Source organism: Magnolia sinica, chromosome 2 (assembly GCF_029962835.1).
Source record: "Magnolia sinica isolate HGM2019 chromosome 2, MsV1, whole genome shotgun sequence".
Lineage (NCBI taxonomy): Eukaryota > Viridiplantae > Streptophyta > Magnoliopsida > Magnoliales > Magnoliaceae > Magnolia > Magnolia sinica.
The window spans coordinates 30,080,421-30,100,505 of NC_080574.1; the positions used below are offsets into that span (position 1 = coordinate 30,080,421).

At 40.9% G+C, this 20,085-nt stretch overlaps 2 protein-coding genes across 9 annotated transcripts in view; one reads left to right on the top strand and one right to left on the bottom strand.

Annotated features, from left to right (window-relative positions):
* Window positions 1-515: 515 nt before the first annotated feature.
* Window positions 516-4,300, top strand: LOC131236856 (probable splicing factor 3A subunit 1). 8 transcript variants are annotated; one of them, XM_058234348.1, is made up of 6 exons: window positions 516-648; window positions 789-3,034; window positions 3,172-3,474; window positions 3,641-3,758; window positions 3,885-3,918; window positions 4,012-4,300. In XM_058234348.1, exons 2-3 carry the CDS (start codon window positions 884-886, stop codon window positions 3,439-3,441), a joined length of 2,421 nt encoding a protein of 806 aa, XP_058090331.1. In that variant the 5' UTR covers window positions 516-648; window positions 789-883; the 3' UTR covers window positions 3,442-3,474; window positions 3,641-3,758; window positions 3,885-3,918; window positions 4,012-4,300. The 8 variants fall into 8 exon arrangements, with proteins under 8 accessions (XP_058090331.1, XP_058090330.1, XP_058090329.1 ...); XM_058234347.1 differs by having other exon boundaries at window positions 3,172-3,758; window positions 4,000-4,300; XM_058234346.1 differs by having other exon boundaries at window positions 3,172-3,758.
* A 7,538-nt stretch (window positions 4,301-11,838) lies between these two features.
* Window positions 11,839-20,085, bottom strand: part of LOC131236858 (protein S-acyltransferase 11) — a 36,642-nt gene continuing 28,395 nt past the window's right edge. Inside the window, exon 4 of the mRNA XM_058234351.1 lies at window positions 11,839-13,158. Coding sequence (XP_058090334.1) covers window positions 12,679-13,158 — 480 coding nt within the window. The 3' untranslated portion in view covers window positions 11,839-12,678. The remainder of the gene's footprint in view (window positions 13,159-20,085) is intronic.

The following is a 20,085-nucleotide window of genomic DNA, read 5'->3' on the forward strand; positions in this document are numbered from 1 at the left end:
CGACCTCCGTGGTGACAGGACTCTGTAGGCCCACGGTGATGTGTGTATTTTATCCACCCCGTTCATTCATTTTTTTCAGCTCATTTTAGGCCATGATTAAAGTATATTCAAGGCTAATGATAAAACAGGAAACAATGGGGATTGAATACTTGCCGTTGAGAACTTCTTAGGGAGGACGGAAGTTTTCGATCAAGCTGATATTTCTGTTTTCCCTTCATCGAGGTCTGTGTGACCTTATGAACAGATTAGATTACAAATAAACATCTCTGTGGGCCGTAAGAAGGTTTGAACGGTGGGCGTTATTATTATAACTTTTTCCTATGGTGTGGTCCACTAGAGATTTGGATATGCTGTAATCTTTCTTTCACACCGTACAATGGGCTGGAAAAACGGATGGACGGTGTGGATAACATAGATACAAGACGGTGGGCGCCACACAGTCCTGCCGATCACCACGCAATCCGCGTCCTATAAATACCAAGCAGCCCCATCCTAAAGCAGTGGGTTACCGGCCAGAAACTATGCCTGTCATCGCCGGGACAGATTCCAAAACCCTAACCCTACCATCTGTTTCCGATTCATTCCGTCGATTTCTATGAAGAAAGAAGCTCGAATCGAAATCGCGCTCTCCCTTGGCGGTTGAAGAAGGTTTTTTTTTTTTTTTTTTGCATTTTTTTTTGCTATTTTTGTAATTCTTCTCTGTTTATTTTTTTTTAGCATTTATGCTTTTATCTTCGAAGTAAATCGATCTTTAGATGAAGTAATCCTAGGGTTTGCAAATTTTCCAGAACCCATCTGTGTGTACGTCTCAGATCTGCGTAAACCCTAGATTGACCGTCCGGTGGCAAATCCGTAATCTATCAAGTTATACTAGGGAAAAAAGATGCTAGGCGCTTTACCGATTTTGCCCCTCCCGGCGCCTCCCTCCGATGGAAACCTCGGCCCCCTCCCTCTATCTCAGGTCACTGAGGAAAGGCCAAAAGATCAGCCTACGTCCGCCGAATCAGAAAACTCGGCTCCTGCTGCTGTCGCAACCCATACCAGAACAATCGGCATCATTCACCCACCTCCCGATGTCCGGACAATCGTAGACAAAACAGCCCAGTTCGTTGCCAAGAACGGCCCTGAATTCGAGAAACGCATCCTTGCTAACAACACAGGGAACGCAAAATTCAGCTTCTTGAGTAGCTCTGACCCTTACCATGCGTATTACCAGCACCGCATATCTGAGTTCCGGGCCCAGGTACAGTCGTCTTCTCTGCAGCCCCCTCCATCGCAGCCTTCCGACTCTGCCATGCCTGATGCGGCCCCTGCTGTCCCAGTAGCTGATGGCAATGAAGAGGCAAAGCCTGATGTGTCCCAGTTCAAACCCCCTGTCCGCAAGGTCCTTGAACCACCGGAAGCCGAGCAATACACAGTTCGGCTTCCTGAAGGGATTACAGGTGAGGAGCTGGATATCATCAAGCTCACGGCCCAGTTCGTGGCGCGAAATGGGAAGTCATTCTTGACGGGCCTCACGAGCCGGGAGATCAACAACCCCCAGTTCCATTTCCTGAAGCCAACACACAGCATGTTCATGTTCTTCACTGCACTTGCGGACTCGTACTCAAAGGTTTTGATGCCACCAAAGGGGTTGACGGAGAAGCTGAGGAAGAGTGTCACAGATATGACTACAGTGCTTGAGAGGTGCTTGCACCGGCTTGAGTGGGAGCGGTCACAGGAGCAGGCGAGACAGAAGGCAGAGGATGAGATTGAGCAGGAACGGATGCAGATGGCAATGATTGATTGGCATGATTTTGTTGTGGTGGAGACGATTGAATTCGCAGATGATGAAGATGATGAATTGCCGCAGCCAATGACATTAGAAGAGGTTATAAGGAGAAGCAAGGTATCAGCTACTGAAGAAGAAGAAGAAGTTGTTGAACCTGGAAAGGAGGTAGAAATGGAAATGGATGAAGAAGAGGTTCAGCTTGTTGAAGAGGGAATGAGAGCTGCCAGTCTCGAAGAGAATGTTGATGAGAAAAAGAATGAGATTAAGGTCCCTGATGAGCCAGAGCCGCCAATGAGGATAGTGAAAAATTGGAAGAGACCTGAAGACAGAATCCCTGCTGAAAGAGACCCGACGAAGTTTGGCGTGTCTCCAATCACAGGCGAGTTGATTCCCATCAATGATATGGCAGAGCACATGCGTATTTCTCTAATTGATCCCAAGTACAAGGAGCAGAAAGAGAGGATGATGGCTAAGATCCGGGAAACGACCCTTGCTCAAGACGATGAGATCTCGAGGAACATTATTGGGCTTGCACGGACCCGTCCGGATATCTTTGGTACCACAGAGGAAGAAGTCTCCAATGCTGTCAAGGCGGAGATTGAGAAGAAGAAAGAGGAGCAACCAAAGCAGGTCATATGGGATGGTCATACAGGAAGCATTGGGCGCACTGCTAATCAAGCCATGTCTCAGAGTATTCCTGGTGAGGAGCAAGCTGAACTTGCTAATAGCGATGCAAGGACTCTTCCGGGTCCTGCTCCACCACCGAGGCCTGGTGTACCATCGATTCGTCCTCTCCCTCCGCCGCCTGGTCTGGCTCTTAATATTCCTCGGATGCTCCCGAATCCACCTCAGTATTCTATTACAACCAGTAGTGGAGTCATTGCTGCTCCACAGCCAAGGCCACCTCTTATGCAGATGATGCCATCAATGAGGCCACCACCTCCTCTGCCAATATCATCAACGCAGCAACCCATTATGGTGAGGCCTCCGCTACCGCCATCTGTTTCCATGAACATCCCTAGCATTCCAATACCACCTCCACCTGGATCCCAATTCACACCTTTGGGTCCCCGGCCTTTTGTACCAATGCCTATGCCTCCGCCTAATATGCCCGTACCTCCACCGCCCTTGCCTCAAGGAATGCCTCCACCACCACCACCTGAGGAAGCTCCTCCTCCGCTGCCAGATGAGCCTGAACCGAAGAGGCAGAGAGTCGACGATGCTATGCTCATTCCAGAGGACCAGTTCCTGGCTCAACATCCGGTATTGAGCTTAATTTATAGTTTTACTTTTATGGTGCTTGCAGCTTAATTTGTTCGTTATCATAATAACCTTATTTCATTGTTACATTATACTGATTTAATCCCTTTTTAAAAAAAAATCCTTTTCTTCTTTTGTAGGGATCTGTTCGCATTGCTGTTTCCGTGCCCAATGTTGATGAAGGAAACTTGAAGGGGCAGCTTCTTGAGATCACAATACAATCTTTATCTGAGACCATAGGCAGTCTCAAGGAGAAAATTGCAGGAGAAGTTCAACTTCCAGCCAACAAACAGAAGCTGAGTGGTCGTGCTGGTTTTCTCAAGGACAATCTCTCGCTTGCTTATTACAACATTGGACCAGGAGAAACACTGACTCTGGCTCTAAGGGAACGTGGTGGCAGAAAGAGATGAACAGAATTCTCTCCTTTAATCAGGCACAGGAAGGTCTCTATATTGGAACTTCCCAAGCTCTCAGTCTTGTGCCTGTAATAGAAATATGGTTATTGCTTCTTTTAGTGGTCTGTTGGAGACTATATTGAACTTTTCATTCTCCAAGTATCACTTTAAGAGTCTTGTTTCAAACTGATGGAGCATATGGTATCTACTGCAGATGTGGCATTTGGGTGTCATTTTCTTAAGGGCTGCTGTGAAACTGCGCAAGCTCCTTGTTGGATGCAAGTCGGCAGTGGCTTCTTCTATAATCTATACAAACTATTGCTTCTGTTATCGTAATAGTTTCTTTCAAAATTGATGCAATATGATCGTAATATTTAAAAAGTTTAAACATTTGCTTGGAAGTATCCAAATGTTATTGGTTCATGCTTTCAGTTTCTCATTTCCTTTATGGCCTGCAGGTTTTGATTTCTGATGAAGGTAGTGGTTTTGAAGGTCTGTTGCTAAAATAATCACTTCGTGTATTTTGAATTTGTGTTTTCGAAAGGTCGGAGGTACCTCTTTAAATCTGCACAGTTCATTTTGCAGCATATGCTTCAGGATTGACTACACTGAGGATCAACAGGGCTGCAGCTGGATGTTTCATGGAGGTTTTACTAGCTTGATCTTTTATTCATCATATACTATGCCACTGCTTTGTTCTCGTAAGTCCTACTCAGTGCTTATGAGTGTTAGAAACTGGATTGTAGCATTTAAAAATGCCATTTGAAGTGCATTTGTTTGAATAGCTGGGTTGGTAGGAACTTGGTTGTAGCACTGTGTTTGAATTGCCATTTGAATGGTACCCGATAGACTAATAGAGAGAGGTCCTTTTTTATGAGGTGTCTTAATTGCACAAGTTTGCTGACTGCCATTACATGTATGCTTAAGAAAGTCCTCGTTTTCATGCTATCAGTGCTGAACATGTGGTTTGCCCCCTCTTTGGTTTCATTTCCTGTTGGTAGTGTGTATATTCTTGGTCTTACTACTACAAGTGGCAGTATCTGATGCTTCCTTAATAATGTTTTCCGATCTCCAAGGAGAGGACAGTGAGCTTCTTTTATCCATTTAATTACATTTCTTGAGTCCCCCCTCAATGACTGTGGGATTGAAATTGTGAACCGGCAAACAGCTAAAACCAGTATGACACCGACAGCCTGCAGTACATACAAACAGTAGGATACATGCGGGCACGGATGTAGTAATATGCTTACTCGATAATGATTGCTGATCTCCAAGGACAGTGGTCTCCTTTAATACATTTAATTGTATTTCTCGAGTTTCCCTCAATGACTATGGGACTGAAATTATAACTCGCTGCAATTTTCATCCACTGGAGAAGCAGCTTCTTTGTGATTCAAACTGCTGATACCCAGCAGGCCCAAAAACTCCAGCACTGTTAATTATTTATTTAGAAACAAACCTCCAATGCCAGTGGGACCTTGGTTTCCGTCTGAATTCTCATTGAACTCGATTTTGAAGCAGCTCGTGGGTGAGTGCACTAATTTCCAGATATTTTTGTCAACTTCCTTCCACTCTACAACAGCTCCTCCTGATTGAAACTGATTAAGACTGAAGGAATCCCCTTGTAGCTGTCTTGCTTACCCCATTCCACTGCCATTCAAAAAATTTCTTTGTGGTTGCTGCCTCGGAACTGCCCTTTCCCTTAAATATTCTTCTATTGCCTTCTAGCCTGAGAGTCCACTTTGACACTATGATTGCATGATTCATAAGAGTCTTCCAACAAAGCCTCAAGCATGTGACCACCATTCTGGGCACAAGTGATCCAATGAACCCAAGATGATCCACTGGATTCCAAACTTCTTGAAGATCTCTGACCATACAGGTACTGCAAAAGTGCAATTGAAGAGGTGGGGGACCATTTTCTTCCACAGAGTCGCTGTTTGACAGCGCTATGCCTTGGCTCCTAATGTGGTCCAACTTGAGAATTTTATTCAGACATGCTGTCCAACAGAAAGCTTTCACTTTCAGAGGAGCTCCACCAGACCAGACTACTGCTGCCCTGTCTGCTGGAGATTGGCACCTGGACTGGAAGTATTGATACATCGAGCTCACTGAATGGGTGCCGTCAGCCTCAAGCATGCAGACTCTATGGTCGGATCTTCACCGAGAGACGTAAAGTTCTTCCAATTTCCCCATGAGCTGTACTAGGAGCAAAATCCTTCTTCTTTGAGGTTGCATCTGAACTTTGGGGTCCATACCATTCACCCTGCCTGATGTATATATTGAGAAACCGTGCATCTTTTGTCTGCTGTGATTTGGTAGAGCAGATCAAATTGGCTTCGAAGGGATGATTCTGTGCACCACTCAACTTTGATCCCATCCCATAACTTGTTGGATGAGTTTTGAGAATCCTTGGAAAATTTTTGAAATTTCTCACCGAATTGTGGATCCCCTTCTGTCACTAGCACCCTTGATATCCCACTCATTCTCAGCTAAACCATGTTTGCAGTCAAGAAGCGTTTTAGGATGGGGTTCCTCTGTTGCTGATTCTCCACCACCATTTAGCTGACATGGAAGAATTTTCTCTGATAGATCCAATGCCTAGACTGCCCCCGCTTGATTGATTTACACACTTCTGACCATGCCACAGTTGCTACTTATGGCAGGCCTCCTTTTCATTTCATAGGAACTTCTTTCTGGATAGATTTGAGCCCTGCAGTCACCTTGGATGGGCATTTGAACAGGGATAGAAGATTTATAGGCACATTTGCAAGACGTGTCCTGAACAGTAATCCTCCCTCCGAGCTGCTCGAATGCTGCATCCCATGCATCCATCAACGGTCTGCCCATGGCTCCACGTTCAACAGCATGCCCAGCAGCTTCAGTGGAAGGTTCATCATTATTACTAGTTGTGCTTCCTTAACACTAGTTATGAATCTCTGTTTGATGGTTTTGTCAAACATGCTGCTTGAAAATTTGAAATGAACTTGCTGTATGATTGATGAAAATCAGATTCTGAAACTATATGGATTTGGTTGACCACTCTGGATGTCACCACCTCTCTCAAATCCCCATGGACAGATTGGTCATTATCATTCACGATAGAAGTGAGTGAAAGGTCAATAGTGCCATCCACTATCTGCATTATGTGTATGAAGAACGAGGAAACGGTCAACCGTCTCTTCATGCATTGCTCTCTGTGTAGACGATTTGGCTGATATTCTTAACTGTTTTCATGTTTTGTGGGTTTCTCCGGGTGTGGTGGGAAGTCTCCTAATGGCATGGTATGGGATAGGGGAATGGGTTTAGGGAAGGTTAAAAGAATGCTCTGGAGAATGGCGCTGCTTGCAAATTGGTGGGCAGTTTAGGAAGAAAGAAATGGGAGATGCTTCAAGGACGCGAGGGGATTTTTCAAGGGACTATGTTGCTTCTTGTTGACTAGGCCTATTGTGCTGACACACTTAAGGGATGTTATTTTGTTTTTCTAGGGCTGTAATTTGGGACCCATCTCAGTGCCTGTTTTTAATAAAATTCCCAGTTATCTTTAAAATTAAAAAAAGAAGAAGATAGAACTGAGTGACAGGTGGGTTTAGTGGAGAAGATCTAGGCCCTGTTTGCTTTGGCAAGTTCCATGGTAAAGTAGTGTAATGTGCAATAAATGAGTAATGGTTATCATTACCACGATAGTTGGAAGTAAACATGTTTTACTACCTTATGCAATAGGTCTCTTACGGCTCCGTGTCCAGACATGTAAAGTACTTTCCCTGATTAGATGCACTTTAATGTAATTTTATCAATACATGTTATATCCACACCATTCATTCATTTTGTAATATCATTTTAGGGTATGTTCCCGAAAATGAGGAAGATCCAAAGCTCACGTGAACCACACCACAAAAAAAAAAAAAAAAACAACAACAATGGGATAATGATGCCCATTGTTTATTTGCCATCCAACTTGTTCATAAGGTCAAACAAACCTAGATGGAGGGAAAATACAAATATCAGCTTGATCCAACATTTCTGTGGACCCCAAAAAGTTTTCAATGGTAGACGTTCAATCCCCACTGCTAGCTCTGGTGTGGCCCATTTTCGCTTTGGATCTACCTCATTTTTTTTGCCTCTTACGAAAACACACATCATGGTGGGGCCTACGAAACAATACCAGTAAATGTCTTTCCATCGGTCCACGTCTTGTGCGATTAGGAAGGATTATAGTGATTTGACAGTTGGCAATATCCAATCACTGGTAAAAATGTAATGATGTGAGTTTCTCTCGTGGGATTCAGAAGGATTATAGTGATTTGACAGTTGGCAATATCCAATCACAGGTAAAAATGTAATGATGTGAGTTTTACTGTACATTACCATGGTAGTCCACAGGAACAAACAGGCCCCTAGGGATTCTTTGTAATGGAAGGACTCGAGAGTGGAGAACCGATCACATAGAGCCAGTTGAATAGTGTGACCTTTTTTTTGTTCTTGTTTTATGCCTTCTGATTTTTGTGTGGACATAATTCTGCTGTTGAAAATATTGGGTACTTTCATGGGCGGAATGCTAGTAAAACCAGGTTGTAGGTTAGCCTGCCACTGGTTGTAGGCGAGCAGTTCTCATTCAAGAGATGGAAAATGATATTAACTCACATAGATTTGTTACTCATGAAGCAGAGAAATTCTAATTGTTTGATTCTGTATTTTGGTGTTTTTATTTTACCAACATACAAATATACTCATTCTTGTGCATATTGAAGTCTTCTGAACCTGAAGATTTTGTTGTTTGCCTTTTCTTTGTATCTTCCTTTATTATTATTATTTTTATTATTATTATTATTATTTGTGAGTTTTCTTTCTTTGATTTTTAAGGATTGGAGCTGAATCTAAAGCACAAACATCTCCTGTACCATTTTTTTGTCCAGCATGTCACTGTTTATGGTGATCCAGGTGTTTGTACAATCCTCCCCTGTAGGGTATGGTATTTATAGTATCTGTGTTTAATCAAAATGCCTGATTCTTACGATTGGGGCCCATGTTTCTGTTATCCAGACTTCCGCCTGTGGGCCGCAGGTATAAAATCTCCCTGATGCGAGTCCTAACATGTTGACTGATGACTTGAACATGCACAGCTGACTCGTTATGAAGCAAAGTTCTTCTTTCAGTGGAAGGGAGGGTCTGGGAGATTCCGGCCAAATATCAGATTACCATTTTTATTACTACATCAGCCCCACCCCACCTTATATACGCTCATGCCCATGATACAGTGGTGTCATCTCTTTTTGTGGTGGAAAGGAGTTGTGTAATTCTGTCAGACTGGCTCTAAGCTCTTTTCCATGGGATAATTCACATTTCTTTTCCTAGTAGGCATGCATGGGATCTAAACTGACCGTTCAGTAGGCCCCGCCTTGGATGGGTGATGGTTGGCCTAACCATTCAATTGGACTTGTGGAGGGAATGGATAAGACATGTCTACCGATGGTTAAGGATCGGCTGTTTTATTTTTCTAGAAAACCTTGGTGACCTGTTTAACTAAGCACTTAAAAATGAGTTAATCTCATTTTAGTTAATTGTAATAATGTGTAATAATGTATAAAAATATTTTTTACCAGAAACTAGTATTTACAACTAAAATGAGATGAATTCATTTAAAACTGGAACCCAGTTTTTAGTGCGTTCCCCAAGCGCCAGTGATATGGGTAGGAGTGATCGTAGGACAATCAACGATAGTTTTGACGGAGAAAAAGAAGGATTTGCAAGAAAACAGCTTTTACATTTTCCCGTTCTGTTTCTTTTGGTGCTCCATGATGAATGGAGATTTCAGATTGCGTATCAGTACATTTGAGTTGATGCTGCGACCAGCCCGAGATGTGCTGCTCTACTTTGTTTTGGTTCCGACTCCCGCCTGAGCTGATTATACAACTGGGATCGGAGAAAAGAAAAAACAGACAACTAGGGTTATTTTTGGGTGGAATTACTATTGGATCTGTTATGTGGTCTGATCTGGGTAATTCATCAGGTAGGGAACACACGGAGCAGTGCATATTTCATACCGAAGGTAATGTTGGTCTACTGATTAGGCTGGTCAAGCTTGTCTGGATATAAATGGGCAGTCCAAATTCAATGTTATGTGTGTGGCTCTCTACTATGTTTTTCGGTATATGGGATGTTCTCAGAGCACACCGTCTAATGGATGGCCTGGATATTTGATAAATGCTCCAGCTGATGCTGGAACCTGGCCCAGCATGGAGGTGGTCATCTGGGCCGACTCTATTGCAAGTTTAAACCCCGCTCAAACATAAGAAACAATGACCTTTGTTAAGCTGCTGGTCTTCTGGGTGCCACAGGGGGACGGAGCTTGTCTCAATACAACCCTGCTAAAGAAACTCAGCCCATCAAATGTAGAGTTTACATTTAGGAAATCTCCTTAGATGATCTATATGGATTTTTGGATTGACGGAAAGGTGCTGCTTGAATGCGCTCCGCTCTTCTAAGACCCGCCGGACTGGTCCAGCCATTTGAACCAAAACTGAGGCCATATCTGTCTGCTAAAACGGTTCGTGGTTTATCCACGACCTGCTTTTGGATTTTGACTCGTCTGGTTTTGATGGGTTTTTCAGTCTAACGCAAGAAGAACCATAGATCATTGTTGGTCAGTAGATTTAGTAACAGGGACGTGTTGGTTAGATTTGTGGGTTGTGATGATTGACTCACAGCTACTTAGAATTGTAAATGTAGCTAGCACCAATTTTAATTACACCGTCCAAGTTTGGGACTACATTGTAGATTGCTCATCATTGGAAATTGAGGTTGATCTAATATTCTCATCTCTGATTAATGAGGACCCTACCCTGCCACCATGGCCATACCCAACATGGGGGGTTTTGATTGGGCACATGCTGCTGTCAGAGATGAGCCCAAGCAAAGCGTATTTGGAAGTTGTTAGGTCAAGAGTACGTGGTCCATTGGCCCTGTGGCCTAATCAAATCCCACCAGCTGGGGTCATCATACAATCCACGTTCACTTAGTGGGATGTTGTCTCTAGAAACCATACTGTTTTGGTCTCCCATTAGATGTCCATCAATCCACCAGTTAAAGAAATCAAATCATCCTAATTTTCAATTTAGGGAGCTTATCTATGCTAGGATGCACGATTTGGATGGTTTAACTTACATTTGTTCAAGTGTAGAATTAATCACCTCAAGTGTTTAAATCATGTATCCCCCACTGGGGCCCACAGGTATCTGATGATGAAAACTGTCCTTCAAAAAAAAATAATAATAAATGAAATTCAACAAGAGCCATGTGATGTACATTGATGGATAACATAGATATTGTAGCGGAACGTTGATCAGTTGAATGGAAATTGTGGACGCACATTCAAATCAACGAAAAATGATAAAGACCTGTTCTCTTGATATCGTTCTTATACGATATATCAAAATTAGAACATTGCCTGATATAATGTATAGCGATTAACTGACCATCTCTTCGTGTGGGGCCCAGTAAAGCGACACATGCAAGTGATCCAGATCTGAGCCTTCCATAAGCTTGGAAGCAAAAATTAGGATTGTCACTCCTCAGATGGGCTGGGCCACTATGTTGTGAACTCTCAGTGGAAACATAGCCGTCCACTACACTGAGCTTTGTACCCCAGATCTTACACATCTTGAACGTGGATTAATAAATTGTACACATGGCATCCACTTAGCTCAAGTGTAAACTGTCCAAAACATTCCCCCAAACTTTAGATGGATCGTAGACCAGTGGACATCGAGCGGACGGTTGAGATGAAAAATGTCACGAGTTCAACATTGTTCGACCCACTTCAGTTTGCAACGATGGCTTTACAAACGTTGTTGTGGTTTCAACAGTATCAACCACATCATATTACCCGGTTGGATCGTTTCGGACCCAACGGATGGGACTTTGAGGTTACCTTTCAAAACATGGTATCCAAGCGAAAAGAAGAGACATCCAGTCCGTCCATCAAGTTATCGGTCTTATATTCTTCCTGTATGCCAAAACCAAAACCGATCCGAAATTCAGGTGGGCCACCCCATGAAAAATCACGCCTGAAACCACTATAATTATTTGTTGGGGTCCACCTGCGTTTTGAAATGGACTGAACTCTTGCGCGTACACTCATCCTGGTGAGGCGCATCTTATGAATGGATTGGATGGCAATGTAAATAATGCTTGTAGGATCAAGCATTTCATCTTCCAAATGTTGGCAAATATATTTTTCTTCCAATTTTATTACTTTCACAACTAAGATCAGACTCGAGAATCCATCACGTTGGGCAGATTCAACTGTCCCACTGAATGATTGGCATGTATCTCACAAATGTACCACATGGGTCATGTGGTGTATGTGATTCACCTCTTCATTTCTCCAACAGGAAAACCAACACAAGAAACTAATCAAAGATCGCGCTGTTTGTAATTTAATCTATAACTCAACCGCTATGATTTACAAGTCAAAACCCCCATTGAATGTCTACTTGGGTAACAGGAATGTGAAAAGAAACAAAAAGAGTTCTGCCATGTTAGCATTGCTGGCCATTTGTGCCTTGCCTTGCGGTTTGAACCAGGTCCCATTCCTCTTGTAGGCCCCACAATGGTGGGCCATGTAGAAAAAAAAAAAATCCAACTGATCAGAGATATCCTTACCACCCATACAAAAGTGTTGAATGTGGACCATTGTTTCTAAATCCCATTTGCTGGTGAAGATATTTTCCCTTGGATTTTTAGGCATGGCTCATCCATGTTGGAAACTACTTAGATGAATGGATCGGATCACCTTATGGCGAAGCATAAGGCCAGCAACTAAGGGGGAGCAATACTGGCAAACCGCAAGGTGAAATGCGACAGCTACCTGCAGAAGCAGTCATTTGAATCCTACTCTCCTCAGTGGGCCATGCAGAACATGGGACACAATTCATCAGGTGGGTAGCAACATACATGAACTGTGATCCAAAACTCAGGCTGGCCCAGTCATCAGGTGGGCCACAGATGTGAAAAAATGGACAGCTATAAAAACTTTAATAAATGTCTACATTAAGTGCGGTGTAGCCAACCTGATGAATGGACCAGACTGACATTTGAACCAGGGAACATAAACAGTGGGACCCACATGATAAATGGACTGAATCTTTCACACACATGGCACATGTGGGAAGAGTAGGATTCAGCTGGCCACTCCAGATCGCAGGCATGACACCTCGATCTCAAGTTACCTCCACAAGAGCTTGAATCATGTCATTTCCAGTGAATCTTCGCAGCACCAGAGGAACCCAAGAGAAATCGGGTAGCCGAATACGGGCAACCAAAGAATCTAAAAAGATTCTGACAACCCCTTTCTTCGTTTCCACCATCTGAAGAGCTTAGTTGATCTAAGTAAGTCTTCCCCTCATAAATATATCGGAGCTGTTGCCACAATAGCACACTTAGGCCAATATGCACGGACAGGCTTGCGATCGACAGATATACGAGGAGGAGGCCTCTTGTAGACAAAAAGAGTGCAGAGCTCAATAAAGCATGGGTGATCTCTTTCAATACTATTAAAGCGGCTGTTCGGTTGAAGATTATCGAAGGACGAAGAGACCCATATGTCAAAGGAGGCCAAAGATTCAAGCCTGCATACGTGGTCATCATGAAAACATACATGGTGCTGCTGACTGCGGAGAACAGGAATGCAATGAAATGCCGGTGGTTTGCAGCCCCCACGCAGTTGCCAATCTGCAGGAAAAATGAAAGCGATGTAGGGGTTACCATAAAATGCAGTAAACAGCCAGTAAATTCAGAAACTAGCCCAACGTATACACCATCTAATAATTAAAACTAAACAGATGGAGGGAAAAAAAAGAAAAGAAAATAAAAACTGAGCCTGAAGCTTTTGTTGATTTCTGCGACTTTGAGGTTTGCTAGGGAAGCTTGCTCATTGATGTATGACAAAGTCAAGGACAATTACATAGAAGGTTAGGATAGAAAGAAACCAGGCTAGAAAGCTCGATCAAGGGTCTAGCGCACATTATGGCTTCAGACAGCCATAAATCATGAAAAGAGTTTAAGTCAGCTTACAAGTCATTTACTATTTTTGGTAAATTCACTATTTTAGGAAAGTTTCCTATTTTGGGAGAGTTATGAGGGCTTAGATAAGTCATCTCTATTACTCTGGAAAGAGACTTTATTTAGACTTTTTATCAATAATATCAGTTTTATACTTTTGTGTCTCGTTTTAGAGAAATCTCTCCTTGTAGATTCAAATGCTATTTTTGGGAAGAAGAAGGTGATATCTTTTTTAAAAAAATTTATCCACACACCCGCCACATCATTTGGTATCAGAAAGACGTCTTTCCTTAGGGCTTAGATAAGTCATCTCTATTACTTTGTAAAGAGACTTTACTCAAATTTTTTATCAATAATATCAGTTTTATACTTGTCTCACATTTTAGAGAAATCTCTCCCCTTGTAGATTCCAATGCTATTTTTGGGAAGAAGACGGTGATCTTTTCTTCTTCTTCTTCTTTTTAATCCACACACCTGCCACATTATTTGGTATAAAAATGATGTCTTTCCTCAGGTCATGGCGTCGATCCAATGGCAAATCAGGCAGCAATAATCCTTTGGTTCGAAATCTGTGAAATCAAGTAGTGACTAATGTGGTATTTCAAGATTTTCATTAAAAAAAAACTTACAATCAGTGCAAGAGATATAGTGAACGATTGATTGGTTCCATTGATCGTAAACATACCACGGCAACATACGGCTCAAGGCCGTCAAAGGGGCTTGTGATTAGTTGGAAAAATCAGGAAAAAATAAATTGAAAAAGGAGGTTTCGGGGGCCAAATTTTTTAGAGGGACCTGTCCCAAAATGTATTTTAACAACTCCACTCGAGATGGTTCACATCAAAACACTTGATTGGGACTTGTAAAAGAAAACAATCTTGATCAGAGAGGGATTTTGGGCAAGAATCCCAAAGGGGAGAAGATTGTGATTTTATAGTTGTTTAAATTTGTTTTCAACAGATTAACAAGGAAAGAAAATCCATACCTAGTATGATTTTCATACATTGACATTGATTTCAAGCAAGAAATTTCGATTTTCAAGGTGAAAAACGGAAGATATAGGGGAAATCCGAATTTATTCCATTTTCACCTTTTAAAATTGTATTGTAACTGTGGTAATAAAAATATACATATAGATGTTGATTAGTTGTAGGCCGATCTATAGATTGTCTATACACTCTTAATTTTCTAGAAAAAAAGGTTGATAATTAAAAAATAAGTTTTAATTTTTAATTTTTTTTTTAAAGATATATGCCGTGGGTAACCCCTTGCATATTACTATTAAATAACTGAACATTATTTATTTAAAAAGAATTAGTTCATTAAAAATATTTATTAATTAAAAATAAATTTTATTAAAATTGAAAATTTCTTATCAATTACTATATAATACATACGTAATGGGGAGACTAACATATTCATGTTATTAAACAATATTGATTCTTTGAAAATATTCAATTAACTTAAATAATTTAAAAAAATATTTTAAAACCATATTAATTGTTATTTCTAATGTTCTTACTATCTTCTCTCATTCTAAAAGTAGTCTAAAATGTCAAGAGGAAGGCATCTTGACATCAGTTCACAACACAAACAACAGATTGAAGTGAACAAATATGGTATGATATGTTACTATTGTCATCATATATTGACGACTAGAGCGTTTTGGTTGAAGGAACATTTAGCAAGAGGTTATCGCAATTCGCAACGTAAAGGACTGCCCTAATTTTTTGGAGGAGATGAAAGCATAGATGAAAGGGGTGTTGCGTTCTAATCTTGCACATGGAGAAGAGTGGGAAGCACACGACAAGAAGATCAAAGAAAATTTGTCGTGTCCTATATGGGGACTTGGCACAATGGATGAGGACCTGAACGACAACTATGATGACATTATACACCTAATGATTGTGTAACAAAGCAGGACATCTTTGATGGGTCTAGACAGGAAACCGGTGGCAGTAGTAGGTGGGGTGCTAAGACCTGAGGACTAGGACTTCAGTGGTTGTGGCACTAGAAGGATCTAGTATACGTTGCACCAAGAGCACTTGGGTGGATCCATAATTGTATGAGAATGAGCGTGTGAAGCATAAGTGACAGAGCGCGCGTGCGCATTTGTGCGTGTGTGGGCACACTCGCGGTCTCCTGCGAACCAAACTGTAAAGGTCCTTATGTGCGAGCAACACTTTAGGTCTCCTGCGAACAGACTGTAAAGGTCCTTAAGTGTGAGCAAAAGGGGTGGTTGGTTCAGGTGGGCTCCACCATGATGTGTTTTAAAAATCCACTCCAACCATCAATGTTTCAGCTCATGTTAGGCGTAAGACAAAAAAATCAGCCACATCCATGATTCAGGTGGGCTACACCAATCGAATAGTGGGTAAGGGGAATCCCACCCTTGATTTTTTACAAATTCCACTGTGATGTATGTACAATCCACTCCATCAATTGTGTCATCCATTGTTAGGCCCAAGGCCCAAAAATCAGGCTGAGTCGTGATTCAGGTGGGCCACACCAAAGGAAGCAGTCAAAGGAGAGAGATTCACTGTTGACTTTTTCATAGGGCCCACCATGATAATTATGTAAAATCCACTTGAACAATTAGATTCCAAACAAAAATTTTAAGCATGGGCCCAAAAATCAGGCCCATCCGTGATTCAAGTGGGCCACACTAAAGGAAACAGTTTGGAGGGTGGGCATTGCCCTATACACTGTTTCCAATCGTGTGGTTCACCTGAATCACAGATGAGGCTGGTTTTTAGCCCCATGCCTAAAATTGGGTCACGCACTTGATGACCAGAGTGGATTTCAGAAACACATCATGGTAAGCGTGTGCGTGCACACACGTCACTGTAGGCACACTTGAGCCACTCATCCCTTTGCTCGCACACAATGTTCGAAGTATCGGTATCGCTACAAGTTTTGCTGGCCAGGAATACGGAAACAATATCAATATCGCTGATAATCGAAAATGTGGGGAAACATGGGAATAACTATGGAATTTTCAGCGTAGCTTCAGGGATGTTAAAATGTACGTATTTACATATTTAGAAATTTATAAAAAAAAAAAAAAAAATTGCAAAAAAAATGCATACATAACAAGTTTCCATTTAATGGGGCCTTAAAAGCATGTATTGTTGTAAGAAATCAGTCCAACCATCCCATCCGGCCTATTTAACCATCCAACCTTCCATCCGAACATCCATCGATATTACAAAATATCAACAACAAATGATATTTCACCAAGAAATCATCAACAATTGAAAAAGAAATGAAAGATTGTGGTCTCAATATTGCACATGTTGCGATATCAATAATATCGACATATTATCAATATTATCAATGACAAATTGTATACTACATACAACCACGTACCCATAAAAAAATAAAAAGAAAAATTTAGTATTGAAATATCGTCGATACACTTAGGATACAAGCATTACCTGGAATTTACATAGTCGAAAACATTGGTTATACATTGGCGATATTGATGCATTGGCAATACAAGCGACACCTAGAATTTATATAGTTGAAAATATTGGCGATTACATTAGCGATATTGACACGTTGGCGATACTTAGCGATACATTATTAATACCTGGAATTTCTAATACTACTAGCATTATTGGTATCGCTACCAGTGTTATTGGTATCGTTGAGTTAGAGATAAAGATTATTAGAGATATTTCGATAATATCGAAGATAATTCGAACACTGCTCACACATAAGCCCATTTACGGTCTAGCTCGGAAGAGAAACCAAGCTCACAGGAGACCACGACTCTGTGTGTGTGTGTGTGTGTGTGTGTGTGTGTGTTTGTTTGTGTGTGTACATACATATACATATGCATGTATGTAACTTGTTCATTGTAATCAACCTATATAATAGACTATTAGATAATGCTTGATTGTAATCAACCTATGTAAGAGTCTATTACATAGCACATGGGAGTTTTGTGCTCTTGTTGTTGGTCCCCAGCTTGGAAAAAGGAGGGATACATCAGGTTGGCAGCCGGTGTCAAACTTATGCCATAACTTCCAATGTGAATCCAAACAATATGGCATTCCAAACTCATGTTAAAACGTTCCCTGTAAACGATACGTTACATTGGAACCCTCGTGTAGTGAGAAATGGGCAAGGGTTGGCTAGGGTGTCTCCCAGAAGCAATGTGCCGCAACAACGCCCAGTTGCTGCAAGAAATAGACAAGGGTTCTCATGCCATTCTGAACGCGCACAAGTAAAGAAGCTAGTCCAAGAGAATAGGATTTGTCTTGCTACATGGAATATAGGAACATTGACAGGTAAGAGTATGGAATTAGTAGATATGATGAAATAAAAGAAGAGTTAACATGGACTGAGTGAAAGGGGCCAAAACTAGAGAAATTGATGGATATAAACTTTGGAACATAGGAAAGGGCAAAAATAGAAATGGAGTAGGGATAGTGGTACGTAAAGATTTAAAGGATAAAGTTATAAATATTAGGAGAGTAAATGATAGAATTTTGTTAATAAAACTTGTGTTAGGAGAAGAGATGATCAATATTATTAGCGCATATGCTCTGTAAGAAGTGTTAAAGGGTAGAATCAAGAGATAATTCTGGGAGGATATAGATAAACTAATGTGAGAAATTCTGAATAGAGAAAGGATATTTATAGGAGGAGACTTAAATGGCCATGTAGGAAAAGAAAGTAAAGGATATGAGAGGCGTACGTGGAGGATATGGTTTTGGAGAAGAAATGAGATGGGGGATGCTATCCTTGATTCTATTATGGCATACAATCTAGCTCTGGCAAACATATACTTTAAAAATAGATGAAGATTTAATAACTTTCAAAAGTGGATCATATACAAGCCAAATAGATTTCTTTTTACTTAGGAAGACAAAATGATCAATATGTACGGATTACAATGTTATACTAGAAAAGAGTCTGATTGCATAATATATGTTAATGGTCATAGATTTTTACATTAAGAAATGGAAGAGAGGAAGTGAAATTAATGTGTCGAAAAACTAGGTTGTGGAATTAATAATAAGAGAAAACAACGCTACTCATAAATAAATTAAGGGAATGAAAGTGGAACGTCAAGGAAGAAATGTTTTGTGGAATGAGATGGCTGAGTGCATTAAGAAAGTGAAAAAAGATGTTTTAGGAGAATCTAGAGAGAAACCAATCATCTAATTAGTTTGGCTAGTATTTCTGTAGTTGTAATGCCATTGCAATAGCTACTAAAGAAGTTATTCGAACAATCCATAATCAATTTGGCCAGTATTTTGAAGTTGCGGAGGTTCCAGATAAGTTGCTGGGCTAAAGGGATTAAAGATTGTATATGGTATCTTGATGATATTTTCAAAGAGAATAAATCTCTGGCGAGGGTGTTAAACATTTCATTTACCCCATCAACCATAGATTCTAATATGTTGTTCTTTGATTTAGCTTTATTGGGGTTTCAAGGCCCTATCTATGTATTGGGAATTCCCTTCCTCTTATATATATATACAGTGTTCGAGTTGTCGGTATCGCTACAAGTTTCGCTGGCCAGAGATAAAGATATAATATCGTTATCGCCGATAACTGAAAATGCAGGGAAAAAGGGGGGAACATGGAGAAAATGGCGGAATTTTTCAGTGAAACTTCATGACATGTCTAAATACACATATTTACATATTTAGGAATGAAAAAATTACAAAAAGAATGCATTAAATAAGAAGTTTCCATTTAATGGGGGCCAAAAGGCACGCGTTGTTGTAAGAAATCACTCAAATAATAACCAAAATGAGTTTATGTAATACAAATGTAAGCTTATAATAATTAAGACATGCAAAAGTAAATGCATTTAAAAAAAATACACATTTATGGCCACATTTCATCCCTACATAAAATGACGAGGTGACTCATAATCATTGTTCAGATCTCGTAGCCGTTGAGAGTAGTACTGTCGCCCACTATGAATGTGCGCGGGTTATCCACGCTGGCCATCCATTTTTTCAGCTCATTTTAATAGTTGTTTCGAAATTTGAAGCATGTCCAAAGCTCAAGTGGACCACACCACATGAAACATTGGTAATAATGATTTTCACAGTTGAAACCTTGGTAGGGCCTACAGTGATGTTTATTTGTCATCTAACCTGTCCATAAGGTCACAAAGACATGGATGAAGGAAAAACACAAATAATATATTGATCCAGATTTTCTTAGGCCTCATGGAATTTTAGAGGTTATAATTTCAATTCACACTGTTTCCGTGGTGAGGTCCACTTGAGATTTGGATATAATTGGTTTTTGGGCTAAAGTCCTCAAATTATTTGTTAAAAAGGATGGACGGAGTGGATAAAATATGAAAATCATGGTGGACCCCACATAATTTACTCAGTAGGCAAACACATATGTACTCGACTCGGTAGGGACGCGGCTTAGCTACGACGGGTTGAGCAGCAAGACTTGCCACCGTAGTGACGTGTAGCTGTTATCTAGCCCACCATGGTTTATGTTTCGTATCCATACCGTCCAACCATTCGAAGATATCATTTTAGTGTACAAGATAAAGAATGAGTCAGATCCAAATCTCTAATGAACCACACCACATGAAAACAATAATGATTG